Source organism: Monodelphis domestica, chromosome 3 (assembly GCF_027887165.1).
Source record: "Monodelphis domestica isolate mMonDom1 chromosome 3, mMonDom1.pri, whole genome shotgun sequence".
Lineage (NCBI taxonomy): Eukaryota > Metazoa > Chordata > Mammalia > Didelphimorphia > Didelphidae > Monodelphis > Monodelphis domestica.
This window is the reverse complement of record NC_077229.1, coordinates 182,216,143-182,236,658: the sequence shown is the minus strand read 5'-3', so window position 1 is coordinate 182,236,658 and position 20,516 is coordinate 182,216,143. Positions and strand designations below refer to the sequence as shown.

General features: G+C 36.8%; 1 protein-coding gene across 3 annotated transcripts in view; it reads left to right on the top strand.

Moving 5' to 3' along the window:
* Positions 1-19,594, top strand: part of SLC26A7 (solute carrier family 26 member 7) — a 203,150-nt gene extending 183,556 nt beyond the window's left edge. For all 3 annotated transcript variants that reach the window (XM_056823328.1, XM_056823330.1, XM_007488092.3), the window contains 5 exons: positions 2,024-2,072; positions 8,345-8,445; positions 14,205-14,259; positions 14,348-14,451; positions 15,793-19,594. In XM_056823328.1, the coding sequence (XP_056679306.1) occupies positions 2,024-2,072; positions 8,345-8,445; positions 14,205-14,259; positions 14,348-14,451; positions 15,793-15,828 (345 nt within the window). In that variant the 3' untranslated portion in view covers positions 15,829-19,594. The remainder of the gene's footprint in view (positions 1-2,023; positions 2,073-8,344; positions 8,446-14,204; positions 14,260-14,347; positions 14,452-15,792) is intronic.
* The last annotated feature ends 922 nt before the right edge of the window (positions 19,595-20,516 follow it).

Here is a 20,516-nt window from a genome sequence, read left to right as displayed (position 1 = left end):
GTTCATTCCCTCCCAAGCATTCTAATATTTTCCTTTGAAAAGTTAAAAAAAGGTTTTTTGTATGCAATTGGGAAAAATAAAATATTATTTTAAAAAATAAAAGCAAATAGAATATAATCACATTTAGGGTGTAATAGGACACTGGATACAGTGTCTTCTGGGAGGCAAAAGCTTTGACCATTCTCCACAGGTAAACTAACTGTAATTTGGGAATATATTTATCAGACTCTGACCCAGACTTTCACACTACAGGATTGCCACAAGCAAAACAATACCTTGACATATTTTTATAAAGTTCCACACATGAACATTAAGCTTTTGTGGTAATTTTAACTGTCTTTATTCTGTTGAATCTGCCACCATTAGGAAATCTGGGTTTAACATTCAGTTCTTTTCTTTATAACAGTTTAATTTAACAATATCCTTATCTAGATGACACAATGGAATAGGACACTGGACTTGAAATTAGGAAGACTCATATTCATGAGTTCCAATCCAGCATCAGATACTTATTAGCTATGTAGCCATGGGAAAGCCACTTGACCCTGTTTGCCCTAGTATTTCATCTATAAAATAAACTAGAGAAGGAATGGCAAACCACTCCAGCGTCTTTGCCAAGAAAACCACCAAACTGGGTCATGAAGAGTTGGACATAACTGAAATAATACAGATATTTGTTGTTGTTGTCATTCAGTCATTCAATTGTGTCCAACTCCAAACTCTTTGTGATCTTCTGGACCATAGCATGCAGGCCTTTCTGTCCTTTGCTATGTCTTCAAGTCTATCTAAGTTCATGTTCATTGCTTCAATGACTCTATATATCACCTTTTCCTTTTGCCTTCAAACTTTTCCAACATCAGGGTCTTTTCCAGTGAGTTATGTCTTCTCATTATGTGGCCAAAGTATGTAACCTTCCACCTTCAATATTCGACCTTCCAGGGAAGAGTCTAAATTAACATCTTTAAGTATTGATTGATTTGAACTTCTTGCTATCCAAGGGACTCTTGGGGGAGGGGAAGGCCGAGCTCCTTGAGGAGGATCCAGAGCCCCAGACTCTTCCCTTGACCTTTGGGGTGGGGGGGCAGCTGCACCCCTGAGCCAGCTGCACTCCTCAGCTTCCGAAGGAGGATTGTGGCCACTGTGCTTGCCCCTTGGCTCCCAGGGAGTCCAAGTAGTATGGCCATCAGACTCCCTCCTGCTACTTGGCCCACAGAGGCTAGAGGGGGATGGCCATAGCTGCTGTTCAGCTAGGGGAAGCTGGGGGGAGGGAGGCTGAGGGGCACAGCCATGCCTAGGGCTCAGCCCCTGTCATGGTGGAAAGAAGCTGGAATGACCCATCCCCTGCATTCAGGGGTGGGCCAGGCTCCCAGCTGGCCAAGTTGGGGGCCTTTGTGCACCCATAGAGAGGTCTTTGTGTGCCATCTTTGGCACACATTCCATAGGTTCGCCATCACAGCCTTAGAGTTTAGATCTTATGCTCCAGATTCCTATGCAGTATTGATGTTTACAGTATCAGACTATCCATCCTTTCATCCTCAGTCACATCTGCAGCTAGAATTCCTTTTTTCTTTGGCCCAGCCACTTCATTAGTACTGGAACTACTTGTAATTAGACTCTGCTCTTCCCCAAAAGTACATTGGATACTTTTCCCTCTGAGGGGCTTATCTTCTAGTTTCATCTTTTTTGTCATTTTAATACTATCCAGGAGGTTTTATTTGCAAAAATGCTGGAGTGGTTTGTTATTTTCTTCTCTGTTGGATCAACTTTTGTCAGAACTCTCCACTATAATGCGTCCATTTTGAGTAATCCTGAATGGCATGGCTCATACCCAAGCCTCTCTGCCATGACATGGCAGTGATCCAAGAGAGATTGTATATATTAGACTCTTAGCAAATACTTATTGGATTGGGAAATTTTTTTATTTTATTTTTAACCTGGAAAGAGGAAGAGAATGGTATTGCTTGAAAGTAAAGAACCAATACTTGAAGTATGCTGTTTCTCTTACATATTGTTTTCTTTTCAGTGTGAACAAAACACGTTGCTCAATTCCACATTCAATGGTACCTGTAATGGTAAGTTAGCCACTGAATGAATTTAAAATGACCTAACTTAAATCAATATGGAGTTGAGATGGGGAGGCATATCAGTTTTTACTATTTGTTTTCATTTTCTGATTGTTTTGTTCGTGGAATATACCTAATTATTTTTTTAGCAAACATAAGAACAAAATTGTACATTGTCTCAAAATAGAACATTTTTTCCCACTGGGAGACTCATGGCCTGAAATAGCTTTTATTTAGTCATAGGCAATGGTAACACTCAAAAATTTAGTGGCATATCAAAGCATTTATTGATATAATTAAGTCCAAAATGTCATATTCAAAGGCAAATGTAGCATATATATACATATATATATATATACACATATTATATATATATTTAAACCTTCTGGATGGTCTTCTGCATGCTAGGGTGTCATGTGATGCAAAAGACAAGTGTCATGCTCTGGCTCAAGGGTCTGACTCAATGCCAGAAGTCATGAGAACTTTAGAATGCCAGTACATTGTGGATGTCCATTTTTCTCTACTCCACTATCTTAAGAGTTTTTTTAATAGATACACAAAAGACTTTGTCTCCTTTCTTATTTATGAAGATGAGGGAAGAAGCAAGTTGTAACTTTAGTTTTCTCTTTAAAATACAAAGCTTGTTTTGGGGTACCAAAGAAAGGAGTAAAGGCTAGTGTTAAATTTCTACAATCTCCCTATGTTTCATTGGGAGACATTAGTCTTCTCAACAGATCGTCCCATATGATATCTATACATTTCAAGATTTTCCTTTTCTTCCCTTTTATTTTCACTTGAGCTTACCCACTGAGCTCTTCCAAAATGTTATCTCATATGACAGTCTCTTATGTAACAAACTGGGTATTAATAATCCCTGCTGTACATTTGTACAAAATTATTGAAGGGGGGGTATAGTGCTAAAAATAATATTATGTCATCCCCACATATGTTCCCTCCCTCTTACAAAAATGGACTTTGTAAATTAAAATACGTTATGGGAAGAAAAAAACAGAAAAAAAAATAAGTCTCTTAAAGGATTTGTCAATTTCTTGACTTTTTGTCTAAAAGAATTCTAAGGTCAATAATGAATCCAAGCTATTTGTAATGGTAATGATATTGATACCTGTAATATATATATATATATATACATATATATATATATATGTAGTTTTAAATTTTGCAAAAATCTTTGAATGCATGACTTCTTTTTTGCTCTCAATCACTCTATGAAGTAGATATTTTTATAATAACTATTTTGCAGAGGAGGAAACTGAGGTAAGATTTTTACTCCTCTCTTTCTGACCCTAAATCCAGCACTCTACCAGTCTCTAGAGAACCTAGATAATAAATTTCAGGAAGCATAAGCACAATTCATTGTGACTTTGTCTAAATTAATTAATAACTACCTGGAGTCCTTTATTCTTTTACCTCATACCAAATTATTGATAATCAAAAACACAATTAAAGCTTTCTTTGGAATAAAATGTAGTGTTATAAAGAATAACCCAGTATAAAATCTTTAAAGCATTTAAAATTAAGAAATATTAATATGATATTTTAATTAATTTTTTGGAAAGAGGCAAAATAAATTTCCCATATGTAAAAAAAAAGTCCTATACAAATATATTCCTTTAATGCAACATTTCACAAACATTTTGGTCTTAGGATCCTTGTATACTCTTAAAATTATTAACAAGCCTCCTTCCCTCTCCCTTACCAGACTGTTTATGTGAATTATATCTATGGATATTTAGCATGTTAGAAAGTAAATGTCCGTATTATTATGAAAATAATATTGACTTCCAGAATCCCCTGAAAGGGTCTCAGCAACCCCTAAGTATCCCCAGACCACACTTTGACAATTAGTACTTTAAGCAAACAGCCTCTTAATATTGCCTTGTATCTAAATGCAAAAATTACATGGCATTTGCTTCATTCTCATTGCTTCCTGTGCTTCCTTCATGTTGGAAATCAAAGTTCGTGGGTGACTTCATCTTGTGTGATTCTTACCCATTTCTTTTCTTGAACAAACCTTCCATGACTGGCTCAGAGCTTTGGATACCTTCCTCCAGTTCTTTTAATATTTCATGAAAACTCAGGCAGCCCTTATAGTATCTTTTATGTCTTTCATTCTCACTGATGACTCATCCATCTCCTTTTTGGGTCACACTTAACCTGAATTACATTCTTTATTTGCTGCGCCTCCCATGAACAAATCACTCTTGGCTATAACTGTAAAAATTAAAAAAAAAAAGATAATGGCAAGCTACACAAAATAGATAGAAAAACTGTTTAATATAGGTTCAAAACTTTTTGAAACTGGATACTTTTGAAAGAGGTAATCAAAAGTATCCTCAGTAATGAAGTGAAGCTCAAATTTGAACTTCCCTTCAGGGCCAGGCTCAAGGATTCTAAAGAGACTCTTTTTATAACATAAAATATTTATTGAATTATATGAGGATAAAGGATTTCTAATTCTAAAGGATTCTAAATCCACACAAATAAACTCCCTGGTTCCACAATGAACCACTTTTCCTGTGTTTTACAGGCTAAACTAATCCTCCCTGATCTGACTAAGCCAAATTTATACAATCTAAATAAAAACTACTGCTATTATCCTTATAAATATTAACTTTGCTTTCAAATTATAAAATAGCAAAGGCTAACTGGTTGAGTCACAACAAGAAGAGTCAAGTTAGGACTCTGAGTCAGACTCAGAGTCCAAACCAAAGACCAGTTGTTTTTTTTTTGTCTTCTCAGAGTTAAACAATCTATAAAAACCACAATAGATATTCAATAGTGTTTCCCAAGTTGGAAAAGGAAAACAGAGCTCCTTCAGATCTTTCCCTCAGACAGAGAAAGGGGCAAAGATGTTACCTCCTCCAGTCTTGACAGAGAGTCTCTGAGAGTATGTCTCTGCCAACTGCCAGAGAGAGTAATTGATGCAGAAAAACAGTTATAAGTGTCAACATTTGAAATTAACATGCTCTCTCAGCTCTGCTTCAAACTCGTTTTTTTCTCAAGCCAGCCACTTTATTTCTTATCCCTAAACTAATAAAACAATACTTATTTTCTAATATCATCCTTACATATCCCAGGAAACATTTGCTCAACTGTTTCACTGCATAATCCAAGATTTTGAGCTGGAAGGGAATTTAAAAGCCATTGAGTTGAATTTTCTCATTTTACAGAGGAAGAATCTGAATCCCAGAGTGGAGAAGTCACTTGGCCAAGGCATGTGGCCATTTCAGTTAAGCATTTATTAAGTAGCTACTATATGCAAGGGTATAAAAATAATTTTTAATATCTCTGTCATCAAACAGTTTTCATTCTATGAGGAGAAATAACATATAGTCATATGAAAATTGATACAAAAGATATAAAAAAGTAAATATGTGATCTTCTGTGGGTATGGAAGCACAATCAGATGCTGCAACCATGGGGTGGCATCATAATAGGAGATGATGCTTGGACTGAACTTGGAAGAAGTCAGGGGTTCCACAAGGTTGAAGGGAAGAGATAGCATACTGTAGGCATGATGGGGGGGGGGAGACTGGGAGAAGTTCATGTAATAGGACAGAGATGAGAATTGAAATGTGTTGTGTGGAATAGGAAGGTGGCCAATTTGACTGGACCTTGGTATGTATAAAAGGAAATAATGTGTCCCAAGCCTATAGCAATGTGGAACTTCCTTTAAATATGAGCTCTTATATTCCTTTTTCTTAAAAGTTTCATGTACAGACTTAATCTATTTGAAGATTTTTATCTTCCTACTAGAATATAAGCTTAAGATAGAAATGACATGATTAGACAACCGATTGGGCATTTGGGAAGAGAGTGAAAAGTCTAGAATGGTACTGAGAACCTGGGTGACTATAAGGATAATGTTTTTCCAGACAGAAATAGTTTTTTGGAAGTAGGTTTTTTGGAAAAAACATGATCAGTTTTCTCTGGAAAATGTTGAGTTTGATAATGCCCACAGAATAGCCATTTGGAAATGACAGATGGTGACACATGCCTAGAGATTGAGAGGCTAGGACTGAATATATAGATCTGGGAGTCATAAACATAGTAAGTATAAATATGATGATAATTGAACCCATGGAACAATTGTTAAGGTTACCAAATGAGAAAAAATATAGATAGAAATGAGAAGATGATCCAACACAAAATTGTAGGGACCATTAACAGTTAGATGGATAGATGGAAAGATGGATATATGAATATCCTGAATAAATGGATTTTAAGGAAAATAAATTTGAAAGACTTAAAAGTTCTGATAATTACAGTGACCAATCGTGATGTTAGAAGGCTAATGATGAAATCCATCTCTAATTTCCTGACAGACAGGCAGTAGATTAGAAGTTCAGAAGCATACAGAAATGATCACCAAATCAACTTGCTTTACTTGGCTATAAGATTTGGTTACAAGGGAAGGTTTCTATTAATGCAGTGGACTTCAGGTTGGTGGGTAATGAGAGTGATTCAAACAAGGAACATAGAAGAGACTTGATTTTACATTCAAAATACAAAGAAGAAAACAGAAAGAAGATCAGAAGGCACAGACAATTGTTGATTTTTGTACTATCATTTCAGATTTAATAATACTTCAAAGCAACCGAACAGTTTTATACACAACACATCTTTGTTCACTTTTGTTAAATTCATAATAAAAAAGAAATTTCTTTTTTAAAAATAGACCCAGAAAGGAGATAATTATAAGGAGCACTCATGCAGGTAGGAAAAGAGAGAGAGAGAGAGAGAAAGAGAGTGACATTAAAATCCAGAATGAGAAGAAAGAGTATAAAAAGAAGATCACCAGTGCCAAAAACTGCAGAGGCATTAAGAAGGATGAAAACCAAGAAAGCCCATTACATTTTTCAGTTAAGAGGCCACTGAAAGCTTTGGAGAAGTCAGTTCCAGCTGAGTGATGAGATCAGCAGTTGGCCAGCAGAGGGTTAAGAAGTGAGGAAGCCACCATGGAGAGCACACACAGGTGTTTCTGGGGAAAGACTTGTACAGGACTGCCCTTGGCGGGGCTACTGGTGGGTAGGGATAGAGAAGGACCCTGTGGCCAGGATAGGAGATGTACACTCTAAATACAAAGTTTTATCTGCAAAAGCAATAAATTTGGTAATAGAATAGGATTTGGTTAGTGAGTAGTTACATAGAAGACATTAGGTTATTGGTGTGGAATTAGGGGCACCTTTGGTTTCCCTCTTCTGACTACTTTTGGGGAACTGAGAGACCTGGACAGATCATACCTTGTAGAGATCATGATGTCATTGACTTAAATCTGGAAGAAATCTTAGAGATTATTAGGTCCCCACTTCCACCCTATCTACTTCCTTTTTTTTACAAAAGGAAAACCCTCCCAAAGAGCTTAAATAACTTTCCCAGTGTCACATAATTAATGCCCAAGGTTGGATTTGAACTCAGGTTTTCCTGACTCCAGACCCAGTGCTCACCTACTTGCCCTAATTAAAGAAGTACCATACACCAAAATTTAAGCCACTTAAGACTAGAAGAAAACCCAATTTCCTATAAGGAAATATTAAATATTTGTCTCTAAAGCTTTTCATATCTTAATTTTTTTAATTAAAATTATTTACTTAATAATAAATATAGTTAGATATAGTGCATTAATAAATATCATCTCATTTGATTCCCACAACAACCCCAGGAGACAGGTACTATTATGATTCCTTGTTTTACAGATGAGGAAACTGAGGTAAGCAAAAATTAAGTGACTTGCCCAGGGTCCCACAACTAGTAAGTACACAAGGCAGGATTTAAGCCTGGGTCTCCCTGGTCCATACTCTGTCTACTATACCATGTTGATGCCTCCATCTTAACAAACCAACAAACCATCTAAGCTAAACACTCCCATAGATAAAATAGAACAGAAAAAAAAATAGATCGTAGTAACTGCGAACCTCTTTATTTTCATAGCCTTTAAAAAAATCCTCATCTTCTATCATAGTATCAATTCTAAGCCTGAAGAGTGGCAAGAGCTAGGCCATTGGGGTTAAGTGACTTGCCCAAGGCCATACATCTAGATTGGAGTCTCTGAGTCCTCCCAACTCCAGGTCTTGTGCTCTATCCACTGTGCTACAAACTGCCCCTAGACTTTTTATTTACTTGGTATTCATATTAGATAAAGATGTAGAAATGCTATTTATTATTACACCTTATGTTATAATCATTTCATTGTGTTGCTAGGGAATTAGCAACTCTTTTCTTCAACAATTCTCATCGAATTGAATCTGTTCTTCCTCTAGGGGAAACACCTCAGCCCTATCCTAACGAAAAATGTTCTGTGATACTGGACTGCACTGGTGTGACCTTCTTTGACTATACTGGAGTGTCTACTCTTGTTCAGGTAATCAAATAACTGGTCTTAACTTTGAAATTTACTTCTGGACATCCTTCTCTTTTTCCTAAACTGAGGGGAACGTCTCCCCTCAATGGGCAAAGTGGGCTTATAACTCTTGACCCTTTTCTTCCAGAGCAGAGAAGTGATGGGGTTGGGTTGATTATTCAGAATTAAAGATCTGTCCTCCCCTCTGTGACTATGAACATACTCTTCCTTTTTCTTTTTTTATTAATTTTTAATTTTTTCAGATGATGTGTCAATACAATTTTTAATGATAATTTTCTGACTTTTTGTTATTCGTGTTCTCTCCCCCCCACTCCCCACAATGCCAAGTTATAAGATATAGATTATACCTGTATTATCCTCCAATTCCTATTTCCATGTTCATCTTTTTGTGAAACAAGATACGAATCACTTAGACCAGAAAAAAATGCATGGAGGAAACAAAGTGAAAATTGGTATATTTTAATGAACATACACTTCCCATGAAAGAAGAGTAGAGAGAAGTCATTATATAGTATGTATTTTGTCTTCCTTCTTGAGAGGCATACCACATTTGTATGACTAGACATAAATTTCTTTGGAATAGGAATCTCTGGGATTTCATAAATATGTGGAATAATATATTCCTGGAACAGGAATTACTACCTCTGCTGGTACAGACTGACAGCTCCCTTATAGCTTGCAATCTCAGAGGGCTACTTGAGCCCTGAGAGTTTAAATGACTGTGACATGATCATCTGCCCAGCATATCCCAGAGGAAGGATGGGAGCCCAAGGCTTGTCTTCTCCCCACTGTTCCATGCTTCCTTTCTTGGATAGGGATGAGAGAGGAGAAAAGTGAAGCCTGTCTGGAGCATCTGGACCACTTCTGGAGCTCACGTATGAGATAGTCACCATTTAAGACCTTGGGGGTCTCATAGTCAAAGTTCTGGAGATGAAAAGTCTAAATCTTCCAGGTTCCTCCTCTGCAAGATGCTAATAACATGATTTATGCTCTTTACCTGAAAGCTTGTTGCTTAGGTGGAATTTTCTATTGCATTTAAAGTATCTTAAAACTCTCAAGTCTTATACAAAGGAGAACTCTGACCCATCTGTGGGACCACAGGTAAGTCAGTTAGGTCTCTGAACCGCCGTGTGAAAGGAGGATAATGATACTGGAATGATCCACCCTACAGGATGTTTGCAAGAGTTCAGTCGAGCAATAAGACCTTATTACTATGAGTAGTAAAAACTACACTAGTAGGCATGACGGGCTCCTGTTTATAATTAATACATTCATTGTGTACAAGTAGTCATGCTCAATTTGGTTTCATAAGTGCCTAAAGTCAGTCAGATGACTTTAATTTTTGTGTTGGCTAAATATTCCCCCTATTTGTGCAATTAATTTAATAAAATCTTAGGCTCAAGGAACCTTAGGAGCCACCTAAAGAGACAGTGTGGACACCAGATAGATGCTCTGGGTGGATAGAGCTCTGGATCTTGTAGGAGTTAAATTAATATCCGATGCTTTAAATATTATATTTATAAAGTTTATTATCTAACAACATAGAACCACGTGACTAAGTTTTTCTAGCTGTTCAAAAAGCCCGTTGCACCAAAGCAGCCACAGGAAGGAAAAAGAGTCCGAGAGAAGGAACTTCACTGAATTTATCTCCTGTCTATGTCAGCACGTAACGACAGGAAGTGAGTAGGGTGCTGGGAATCATAGTTTTGCTGGGAATCGGGGTTTTTAGGGTAACAGATTCAAATTACACAGTCTGGAGCGAGGAAGACCCGAGATCAAATCTAGCCTGAGATGCTAACTATGTGACCCAGGGGAAGTCACTTAACCCTCAAAATGCTTCCGTGTCCTCATTTTTTAAAGGAAATGGAAGACAAAATGTCAAACCATTTTGGTACCTTTGCCAAGAAAACCCCAATTGAGGAAATGAAGATTCAGACAAAATGAAAACAAGAGGATAACAATATGGTGACTGTAATAGGAAAATCACTAGTCTTGGATGAAGTCTAAAGACATGGTTTTCCCATCCTGGCCTTATCTTGGGCAAGCCAATGACATAATTTTAAGCCTTTCATTATTCTGTTCTGATAGTGTCATTTCCCTACTTTAAAATCTTCGGTGGCTACCTATGACCTCAAGAATAAAATACAAAATCCTCATGCAGACATTTGAAGGCTTCCTAATGGCCTTTCCAAGCTTTTTTCACATCATTTGAGATGTTTCACCTCATCTAGAGAAGACTTAAGGGGAGAAGGACAGCTACCCCCAAGTTTCTGATCATCTTTCATGTAATTGTTTTCTGTTGAGCTTCAGCAGACACTTTGAAGACCAATGGGTAGAAATTACAGGAAGGCAATTTTAGGCTCACTATTAGAAAAGAGAACTTCCTCACCCCTGGGACATCCCAAAATGCAATGATCTTTCTTTTGAAGCAGACCTCATAGAAAGTCATTAGCAGGAGCTGGTTATAATTGGTCAGAGATACCAAAGAGATAATTCCTGATCATGTAAAAATGATTTGACATGGTCTTTGAAGTCCACTCTCTCTCCAGTATTCTGAGAAAATTAAATTAGAAAACTGTTTTCTTGGGGGGCAGCTTGGTGGTTCAGTGGATTGAGAACCAGGCCTAGAGATGGGAGATCCTAGGTTCAAATCTGACCTCAGACACTTCCCAGCTGTGTGACCCTGGGCAAGTCACTTAACCCCCATTGCCTAGTCCTTACCACTCTTCTGCCTTGGAGCCAATACACAGTATTGATTCCAAGATGGAAGGTAAGGGTTTATATTTAAAAAAAAAAGAAAACTACTTTTAGCATGACCTATACTAACTGTATTAAGAGTTGGAAAGTAGGCATGAACATTACTAAGAAGCAAGAATGTTTCCCTACTCTTACACAACAAAGGGTCCATGATTTAAAAAAAATAATAATGTTCCATAAAAATTTTTGAGTAATGAACATTTTTCAAAATGGTATACCTGTCTCCTGAACTTCATGAACTTCATGAACAGAAGCATTATTGTCCCCTGAGGTTCCCAAAGTACCAAGGATAGGGTCTTCAGGCAATGTAGGAGAAATATTTCATAATAAATATATTTAAATATATGTTTTGTTAATAAATATATTTCCTGAATATAACTATTGAGGAAGTATTTCTATGTGTGGTTTCTGCTTCAGGATTTTCACTGAAATCTTTAAAAAAAAAAGAACTTTGTTTTAAAGGAGAGCCTCTGTACAGTTGATTGAGTCAGTCATTCTCATGATCAAATTCATTTGTCAAGAGAGCAGAAAGCACTTTAGTAAAGTATGGTCTGATCTGTTCTCATCTTTTCTGTTCCCATTCCAAAAGAAAGAAAAGGTAGTGACTGCACACCAATGCGAACATTGATGTGTTCTATGATATTAGAAACATAATGATTTATCTGTTTTGTGAGCATGAAGGAAATATAACCCTGTGTCTGGAAGGTACTGGGGAATGACTCACAAAGAAAACATGGGTCCTTATGTCCTGTCGCCTCTGACAAATAGGGTGTCCAGAAGGAAAGGGGAAGGTTTCTCTTCAGCCACACTTAAGTCTCCACTTTTTAACTCACTCAACTATTTCCTAAGGAGTTTACAGGTTAAGAAACATGTCTGAGAGTTGTTGGCTGGGACAAGTGAAGTGACCTCTACTTAGTCATTTACGTGGGGTATCAGCAAGATCACTGAGGTAGAGTTTATGTTTATTAGCACTAATAAACCAGCCGTGACTCTGCTCTCATGCTTCAGTGGGCTTTATGAAAAACCAAACATCCCAGTGTCACCTTGAATTCATCCATGTCACCTTACACATCCAGTCCCAGACTGAGCCTAGTTCATCCTATCCCTTTCTAATCTACATTTCTACATGTGAGTAAAGATAGTTTAGAAATGTTTTGGTAACTCAGTATTAGTGAAATACATGAGAAGGAAGGAAGGAAGGAAGGAAGGAAGGAAGGAAGGAAGGAAGGAAGGAAGGAAGGAAGGAAGGAAGGAAGGAAGGAAGGAAGGAAGGAAGGAAGGGAGAGAGGAAGGAAGGAAGGAAGGAAGGAAGGAAGGAAGGAAGGAAGGAAGGAAGGAAGGAAGGAAGGAAGGAAGGAAGGAAGGAAGGAAGGAAGGAAGGAAGGAAGGAAGGAAGGAAGGAAGGAAGGAAGGAAGGAAGGAAGGAAGGAAGGAAGGAAGGAAGGAAGGAAGGAAGGAAGGAAGGAAGGAAGGAGAGAGGAAGGATCAGAAAGTAAATCCAGGCCCAGCATTATGTTTTTACTGTGAGGCAGGTAGTTGGCACAGTGGATAGAGATCTGGCCATAAAGTCAGGGAGACTTATCTCCCTCAGTTCAAATCAGGCCTCGGAGGCTTAATAGCTGTATGACCCTGGATAAGTCATAGAATCCCTTTTGCCTCACTTCCTCATCTGTAAAAAATAATCTAGAGAAGGAAATGACAAACCCTCTAGTATCTTTGCTAGGAAAATGCCAAATTGGGGCACAATGAGTTGGACTTGACTGAACAACAGATTTTCAGTGTAGTGACCTGCCTCATATAATAGTTCTTTAAGATATTCATAGGCCTTTCTACACCTCATCTCCTTCAATACTTACAGCTCCCCTCCAGAGTGGGTACTGAAGTCAATAAGCTCATATTTCAGAGGAAATAAGTGAGGTTCAGAGACTTGCCCATGGTTCTATAACAAATGATATGAAGGGAGATTAAATCCTAAATTTCTCCCAACCATTAAGTCTAGAGTTTTTTCTACCATACTGCTTCTCATGGAAAAGTATCCAAACCTATTCTACTTTTGAGTTTAATGAGAATCCACAAACATTTCTTAAATGTCTAAGTACATAAACCTAAATACAAATATATTCTTGCACTCCAGACAGAAATAGGAAAGTGAATCAATCTCCCTCAAGGAGTTTACATTTTCAAATCCAATGGGAGAACTATTTTTAACCTGTCTGTAGTTTTCTTTTTACCCTCTGCTTTTCTGTGACCCTGTGTAGTAAACCCAGAAATAGAAATGAGGCTTTCCTACTGATCTAGATTGTACAATTTAATCACAGAATCCCATGGTTGAAAGGGACTCCAGTATCTATCGAATCAAACCCATACCATTAAACCACGAAACCAACCTGTGATCTTCTAGGTTTTTCTTAAAAACCTCTGGTAAAGACAAGTAAACCAGGTAGAATTAGCATAATTTTAGATTTCTGAAATTTAACAATTTATCTTACTTCCTATATCTTGGCATTCAAATAAATTAGGCAGAATTAGTAAAATTTTAAATCTCTGCAGTTTTCTTTATGTATCCTCAACGTTTCCAGAGGAGATAAAGAAGGGCAGAAACATTTCAATTCAATTGGGGAGCAGGAAATCTTTTAATATTATTGACACAAAATAAGGGAAAACATTTAAATAAGGAAAATATAGATACAAAAACGATAGCTGTACTGATTGATTAGAACTTGTTTTTTCTGCTCATCTCTGGTGAAATGTATCAGTGTGTAGGAATGGGCCATACAATGGCTCCCTCTAGTGGTGAAACTTCATCAATACATTAAGAACCCTACAAGCAGAAGGACTCTTACTGCAGGTCTAGTCCAACTCCCTCATTCAGTCTTCTTTACACATGAGACCAGGACAATGAGAACTACAGACACTCTCCCATGGTCACACTGCGAGTCACTTTTCCAACCCATTTTCCTCCTCACTGAGTTGACTGACATATCTTATTTTAATCCATCTAGGCTTACACGGATTGCAAAAGCCAAAATATTGACTTCTTATTAGCAAATTGCACAGGTAAGTAAGTAATCCCTAGTAAATGTACTTATTACGATACTGGAGACAATCATCACATGGCATTTAGCATTCATCCTCTCTGTTTCAGCTTCCTTGAAAAAAGCAGTGCAATACTGTGGACACCTAGAGCCAGACAAACACATTTTTTTTGAATCAGTATCTGCTGCAATTGGTGCCATCCATTTAAATAAGGTGAGTTTTAAAAGGAAAGAATTTAGCTATATTTGTAGAATATGGCTCACAGGCATTATTTGGATCTCAAAAACATTGAAGATCCATGAGTCAGATTCCCTTTCTTTTTTTAATTTTTAAAAATTTTATTTGAAATTTTTAATTAATTAATTTACAATATTTTTCCATGGTTACATGGTTCATTTTCTTTCCTTTCCCTTTTCCCCCACCTCCCTGTAGCTGCAACACAATTCTACTGGGTTTTACATGTGTCATTGATCAAGACCCATTTCCATATTATTAATATTTACATTAGGATGATCACTTAGAATCTACATCCCCAATCATATACCCATTGAACCATGTGATCAGGCAGTTGTTTTTCTTCTGTGTGTCTATTCCTACAGTTCTTTCTCTGGATGTGGATAGGGTTCTTTCTCATAATTTCCTCTGAATTGTCCTGAATTATTGCATTGCTGCTAGTAAAGAAGTCTATTACATTTGATTGTGCCACAGTGTATCAGTCTCTACAATGTTCTTCTGGTTCTGCTGCTTTCACTCTGCATCAATTCCTGGAGGTCCTTCTAGTTCACATGGAATTCCTCCAGTTCAGATTCCCATTCTACAAAACCTGTCACCCTTTTCCTCGTTTAGTTTGGCATTTAATAATGGTAACCCCAATCCAGCACTTATTCTTAATATTTGTTTTTTTCTTCATTTAAGATGCAAAGCTCTATATCTGCTATTTAAATCAAATGCCTCTTTCTGGGTTAGCTAGTGTACGAATTCCATACTCTTATATAACCTCTATCCTCCTCCTATTATGCTTCTACCTCCAAACTCCTGTCTCTGCCTTTGGAAATTGTTTACATACAGAAAGAACATGGTAACCTCTTGGGACTGAACCTTTAAATGCTAAATCTCATCAACTTTGGCTTGAGGGATAATTGAGACCAAGTAGCCTGGGACTTTGTGATTTCATCTCCCATCAGTGGGATTGGATCTTGGTTTGAATCACAGCCATATTGTGTCCTTCTTGTGTTATCTCCGGCAAATGGGTCCTGGCGTCCTCATCTCAAAAGTGAAGGGATTAGATGCTGCGGTTCCTAAATTCCCTTCTCCCTGTCTGTTTGCAAGTGTGCTGGAGACCCCCTCTTTCCTCTCTGGCCCTTTCCCTCTCTCTACAATATCCCTCAGTCCCCTGGCACCTGCTCCCATGGTCTCCACAGGAATAAGAGGGAGGATCTGCCCAGAGAGGAAATAATTTCTCTTTTGATTATCTTGTTAGGATGTCAGTTTGGTCATTGTTTCCCTGGAGATGCTGCTACTTGTTGTTGTTCATGGATATTTCTTTTGTTTCAGAATTTGAGCAAATTCAGTGACCACAGTGAAGTTTGAGGCCAGTGTTACAGCTCATCTCCTCTCTTTAAGCAAGTCATGGCATTCTCAACGGGATCTTTTGTTGTTATTGAACTCCTGCAGGCAACACTTTTTTAGACCAAATGTGACAAAGATATTCAGTAACTGAGTAATTACTGGTCTATTTACCAAAAAAAAGGTTTTGTTTTGTTTTGTTTTAGTGTTGGTTATTCTTTAGCAACATTTTAATAGAGAAATTATATGTATAAGAATATCACTTTGAAAGATGAACTTAAAATCTTGGCCTGTCACTATCATTTTGTATATTGTTTTAATTGTTTCATTAAAAGTTAATTTGCAAAGTACAGGTACATGTTTCTCTTGGAATAACACATGAAAAGCCCTTGTCCATCCCCTGTAAAACTACAGGAAGTTTTCTCTCTAGGCCATATGTAGCCATTTCAACTAAGTGCCTTTCTCTCCTACAAAACAAGCCATTCTAAAGCAGCAAATATGTAAGATCAACTTTTGTTATCTTTATAGTTAACCAAAGATTGTATCTATTGATGTAGATCCTAGATTCTTAGGGTTGGAAGGGACCAGAGGACCTGAGGTCGTCTCATCTCTGCTGCTTAATAAACCTGGGTGACCTTGATCAGCTCATCTAACCTTTTGTCTCAGTTTCCTCCTCTGTAAAATGAGGAGGCTGGAATAGAGAGTCCCTGAGATTCCCTCTAGCTCGGTACCTATGGTCCTATGATTTTGTGAAGCATGAATGCTTGCTCCAACTGTGAAAGCCACTGGACATTAATGAGAGCAAAGAATGAATAATTGTCAAGGAAAAACCCTCTCGTCCTTTCCGCCTTCACCCTGTATCTAGTACAATTTGGATAGTTTGAACTGTTGAGAAGTTTGTGTAGCCATGCAAAGGCAAATAGAGTTATGGGATCAGTTACTTTATTTTTTGTGGGCATTAAACAGATACCCAGGATCTCCAATTTCAAGAATTACAATTGGGGCTATGTTGCTGTATAATGTAATAATTTCTGATTTCGTGTAACTCTCTAAAGTTTGCAAACTATTGTGTATATAGGATCTCATTTGAGCCCTTTCCCCTTTCTCTACAATATTACTGTTTCCTGAGTGATTAGTATCCTGAGGTTTAAGTATTATTAGCCCCGTTTTATAGATGAAGAATCTGAGATTCAGAAGAATGAGGTGTCTTGAATATTATGACATGGCTACGATGTGTCAAGAGTAGGATATTCAAGCCAAGCCTTCCTTATTTGAAATCCAGCTTTCTTTCTGCTCTGTCATGCTGCCTAAATTTAGTTTGGTCAGTGCCAAAGAATGTGGACATTCCACATCTAATCTTTGAGAATTGATATGGGCTCTGGAAGCAAGAATACCACCATGAAATTATATTTATGAGTTGGAAAGACCTTTGACATCATCTATGTGAAGTTGGAAAAATAAATTGAAACCCAAGGAGTTGATGTGACTTTTCAGAGACCATCAGTCTCATATTAGTTGTTAATTCTTTCATTTCAAGGATATCTGTAATTCCTACAAATATGAGAGTTTGGGACAGATGATCCTTTAGGGGACTTTTCTATTTCCCAACGGCAATTCGCATCATGATATTTTCTTTTTTACCAGAGAAAACTTGGTATTATGATGCCTTGCAAATCCATTGACCTGAAAGGATAAAGGGCAAATAACTATCATAAGCTAAACTGAGCTACATAAATTATTCATATTTTGAATATATATTCACACATATATATGTATATAGAGCCTCACATGTCTCTCTAGCTATTGGTTTATGTAAGAAGCATATTCATTTAGTAAGGTAGCAGGCATAAAAACAGTCAACACTGAAAGCTTTTGGAGATGTAGCCTTCTTAGAAAGAACTTGGTGGCTTAGCATAATTCCAAATACTTTCAAATAAAATAATTAAGGAGCAGCTCGTGGATCAGAGTAAGAGTGCATGTTTAGATAACAACATCACAAAGTAAGCTATATATGAGCTTCTCTAAAAGAAAATTCAAGTTCCCACGATTTGATTCATCAGAACAAATCTGTAAAATGATGTGATGCCCATTTAGATGCCACTGTAGTCTAGTCTTGAATTTTTGGAGAAGAGACTAATAGACATGAGCTTTTTACTATGTTATCCAAGACATAGTCATGTGGTAATGTAAAGATGAGATGGAAACAGATTTGCATATATTTCCATAAATTAAAAATCACTTTATCCCAGATGACCTAATCTCTTGAATCTCTATTTTGAAATGAAAAGGGTGAAGCCAACCAAGATCCCCCATCCTGTAAAGCTCCCTTGAAAGCTGAAGTCTTTGCAAATATAATTTGTTTGCCTTAATGGAAAAAACTTAATGCCAACTTTTCCTGTTGAATTGTTCAATCTAGGTGTATAGATTAATTGACTTTCATTTGAGAGAATGAGATAGAAATGAAGGATGAGGTATGCAATGGAGTGGATTCATCAAAGAATCATTCAGAAAGGTCACTAGAGAATCTCTTTAACTTGTAACAAATGTGCAACCTTAATAACTAATTCCTCTAATGAATGCATACCATGGAAAGCATTATCTGGTGGAGATTATACATCATGGAACCCACCAAAATCATTAGAGTTAGGACCTAGGTTGGTTTGTTCAATTTTGTGTATTAATTATGATTGAGTGTATTCGGAGCAGTTGTACATTTGAGTATCATCCATCTTTGAGGAAGAAAGTAGAAGGTATTAAAAATAAATAAATGAATTGAGGCAATGTTCCAGATCCTGTATATATTTGAAGTGAAAGCAGGCCAAAATGAGTAAGCTCTTTTAGTAAGTTTTAGGAATAGAGAGGTGAATGTTGTTTCTCTTCCATGCCATTGAGTCTCCAGAACCTTGACATATTGAAGGGGAGATAACACTTCAACAGAAGTGAGTCCTGAGAGACCAACAGTTCTGCTTCCATTTTAGGCATAGATCCAACTTATTAAATGATATCATTTGAAATGTAATTTTTGGTCCTAATTCTGTAATGAGTGCGTATCCACAGTTTTTTTTTTTCTTTTGAGTTGACCTTACTTTACCCCTACCTCTTCTTTCCCCAATGACAAATAACATTTCTATCAAACATTATGGGGAAGAAAAATCAGAAAAAGAAAATAAAACTGACCTATAAGAGTATTAAGGACATAATATGATGATACTTAATTTGTAAAGAATAAAATATGTAACAAGGGGAAGACTGTTCACATTACACTTATGCAAATTAAATGTCTTTAATGTTCATCATTTATCTTCTGTTTTAAAGGTTATTTGCCCCCAATTATACAATATAAGTGTGGTGAGGTCTGGCTTGAGCAGTAATTTATTTGACAGATATCCCATCTAAAAATATGTAATGAGGAAAGGTATCTTCCTTGTTTAATGAAAACATTAATGTGTCAATAGCCTATATGGATAATGTTTGACATTTAGTAGTTACAAAAATAAATTAACAAGTTGAACATACAAATGCTGGGGAAATGTGCATTCTGTGTTCAGGTGGAATGATGATCTCATTCTGTACAGAATATGCTTTCTTGGCAGTGAATGTGGTGCCAGATTTCAAATAGGGAGCAAAGTAGGGCTTTTGCAATCCAAAGGGTTTTTAGTTAAGATCATATAGTCTAATACTCTGCACTTTTTTTGATGTTTAACAATACATTTAATTTTTGTATAATTCTTTGTATAATGCAATGTGTAACACCGAATTTACTTGGAAATAAATTGAAATATGATAACTCTCATGTTTAAAAGAAAGTGTCCATTATTTCCCAAAGTATTTATTCTCTTTCAAAATGGTTGATGTTGTTTTTCCTGGCTGACCACAGAGCATTCTAACTTTAAGATTCCTGGAAGCATCCATTATTCATGAGATTTTATACTTAAAGAATTTCTACCCAGAACCATGAATTCCAATGCCTCAATCTATAGATTAGTCAGCACATTTTTAAATTAACAAATAATATTATTTTTCTCTTCTCATTTTTTCTCAAAAATTAATTTCAAATTATTTTTGGAGGCAGTAAGGGAGGTTGGCATTCTGGACATGTGATTTCATCAGTCACACACACAACTCCCACTGTAGAAAGTTCTTTTGCCATTGATGCCCCATGCCAAATCATCTAAATTATGGTATTAGAAAGATGTCTGTGTCTTCCTGCAGAATTAAATTATTAAATGACCTACCTAGACTGGGTTCATACTAATTTGTATGTGGCAGAGGAACCAAGAACCAATTTTTTTTCCTGACTCCAAGGCCACCTTTTTTATCCAGTCTCCAACCCTGACTTGTTAGAGTTTGTGGGATCATAGGTTAAGAGCTGGATTAGACTTTGGAAACCATTCAGCCTATTCTCTTTTTCCTCACTTTACAGTGGAGGAAAATGAGATCCAGAGAAGTTAAAAGTCATCCAATGTCACACAAGGAAGAGTAAGTCTCAGAACTAGCCTTGGAATTAGGTTGCATATAGCTTGAGGCAGGATAAAGTGGCAGAGAGAAAATTGTACTTAAGAGTCTGAGAACCAAACCTTGCATTTTTATTGTTTATTTTGCCTTGAGTTTGTGGTCTTGTTTCTCTAAGATTTCTTGGACCAGTGTCCAGTTTTCTTCAGTGTTTTGAATATCATTTCTATAGTCAAGATCAATTAATTTTCCACTTTTGA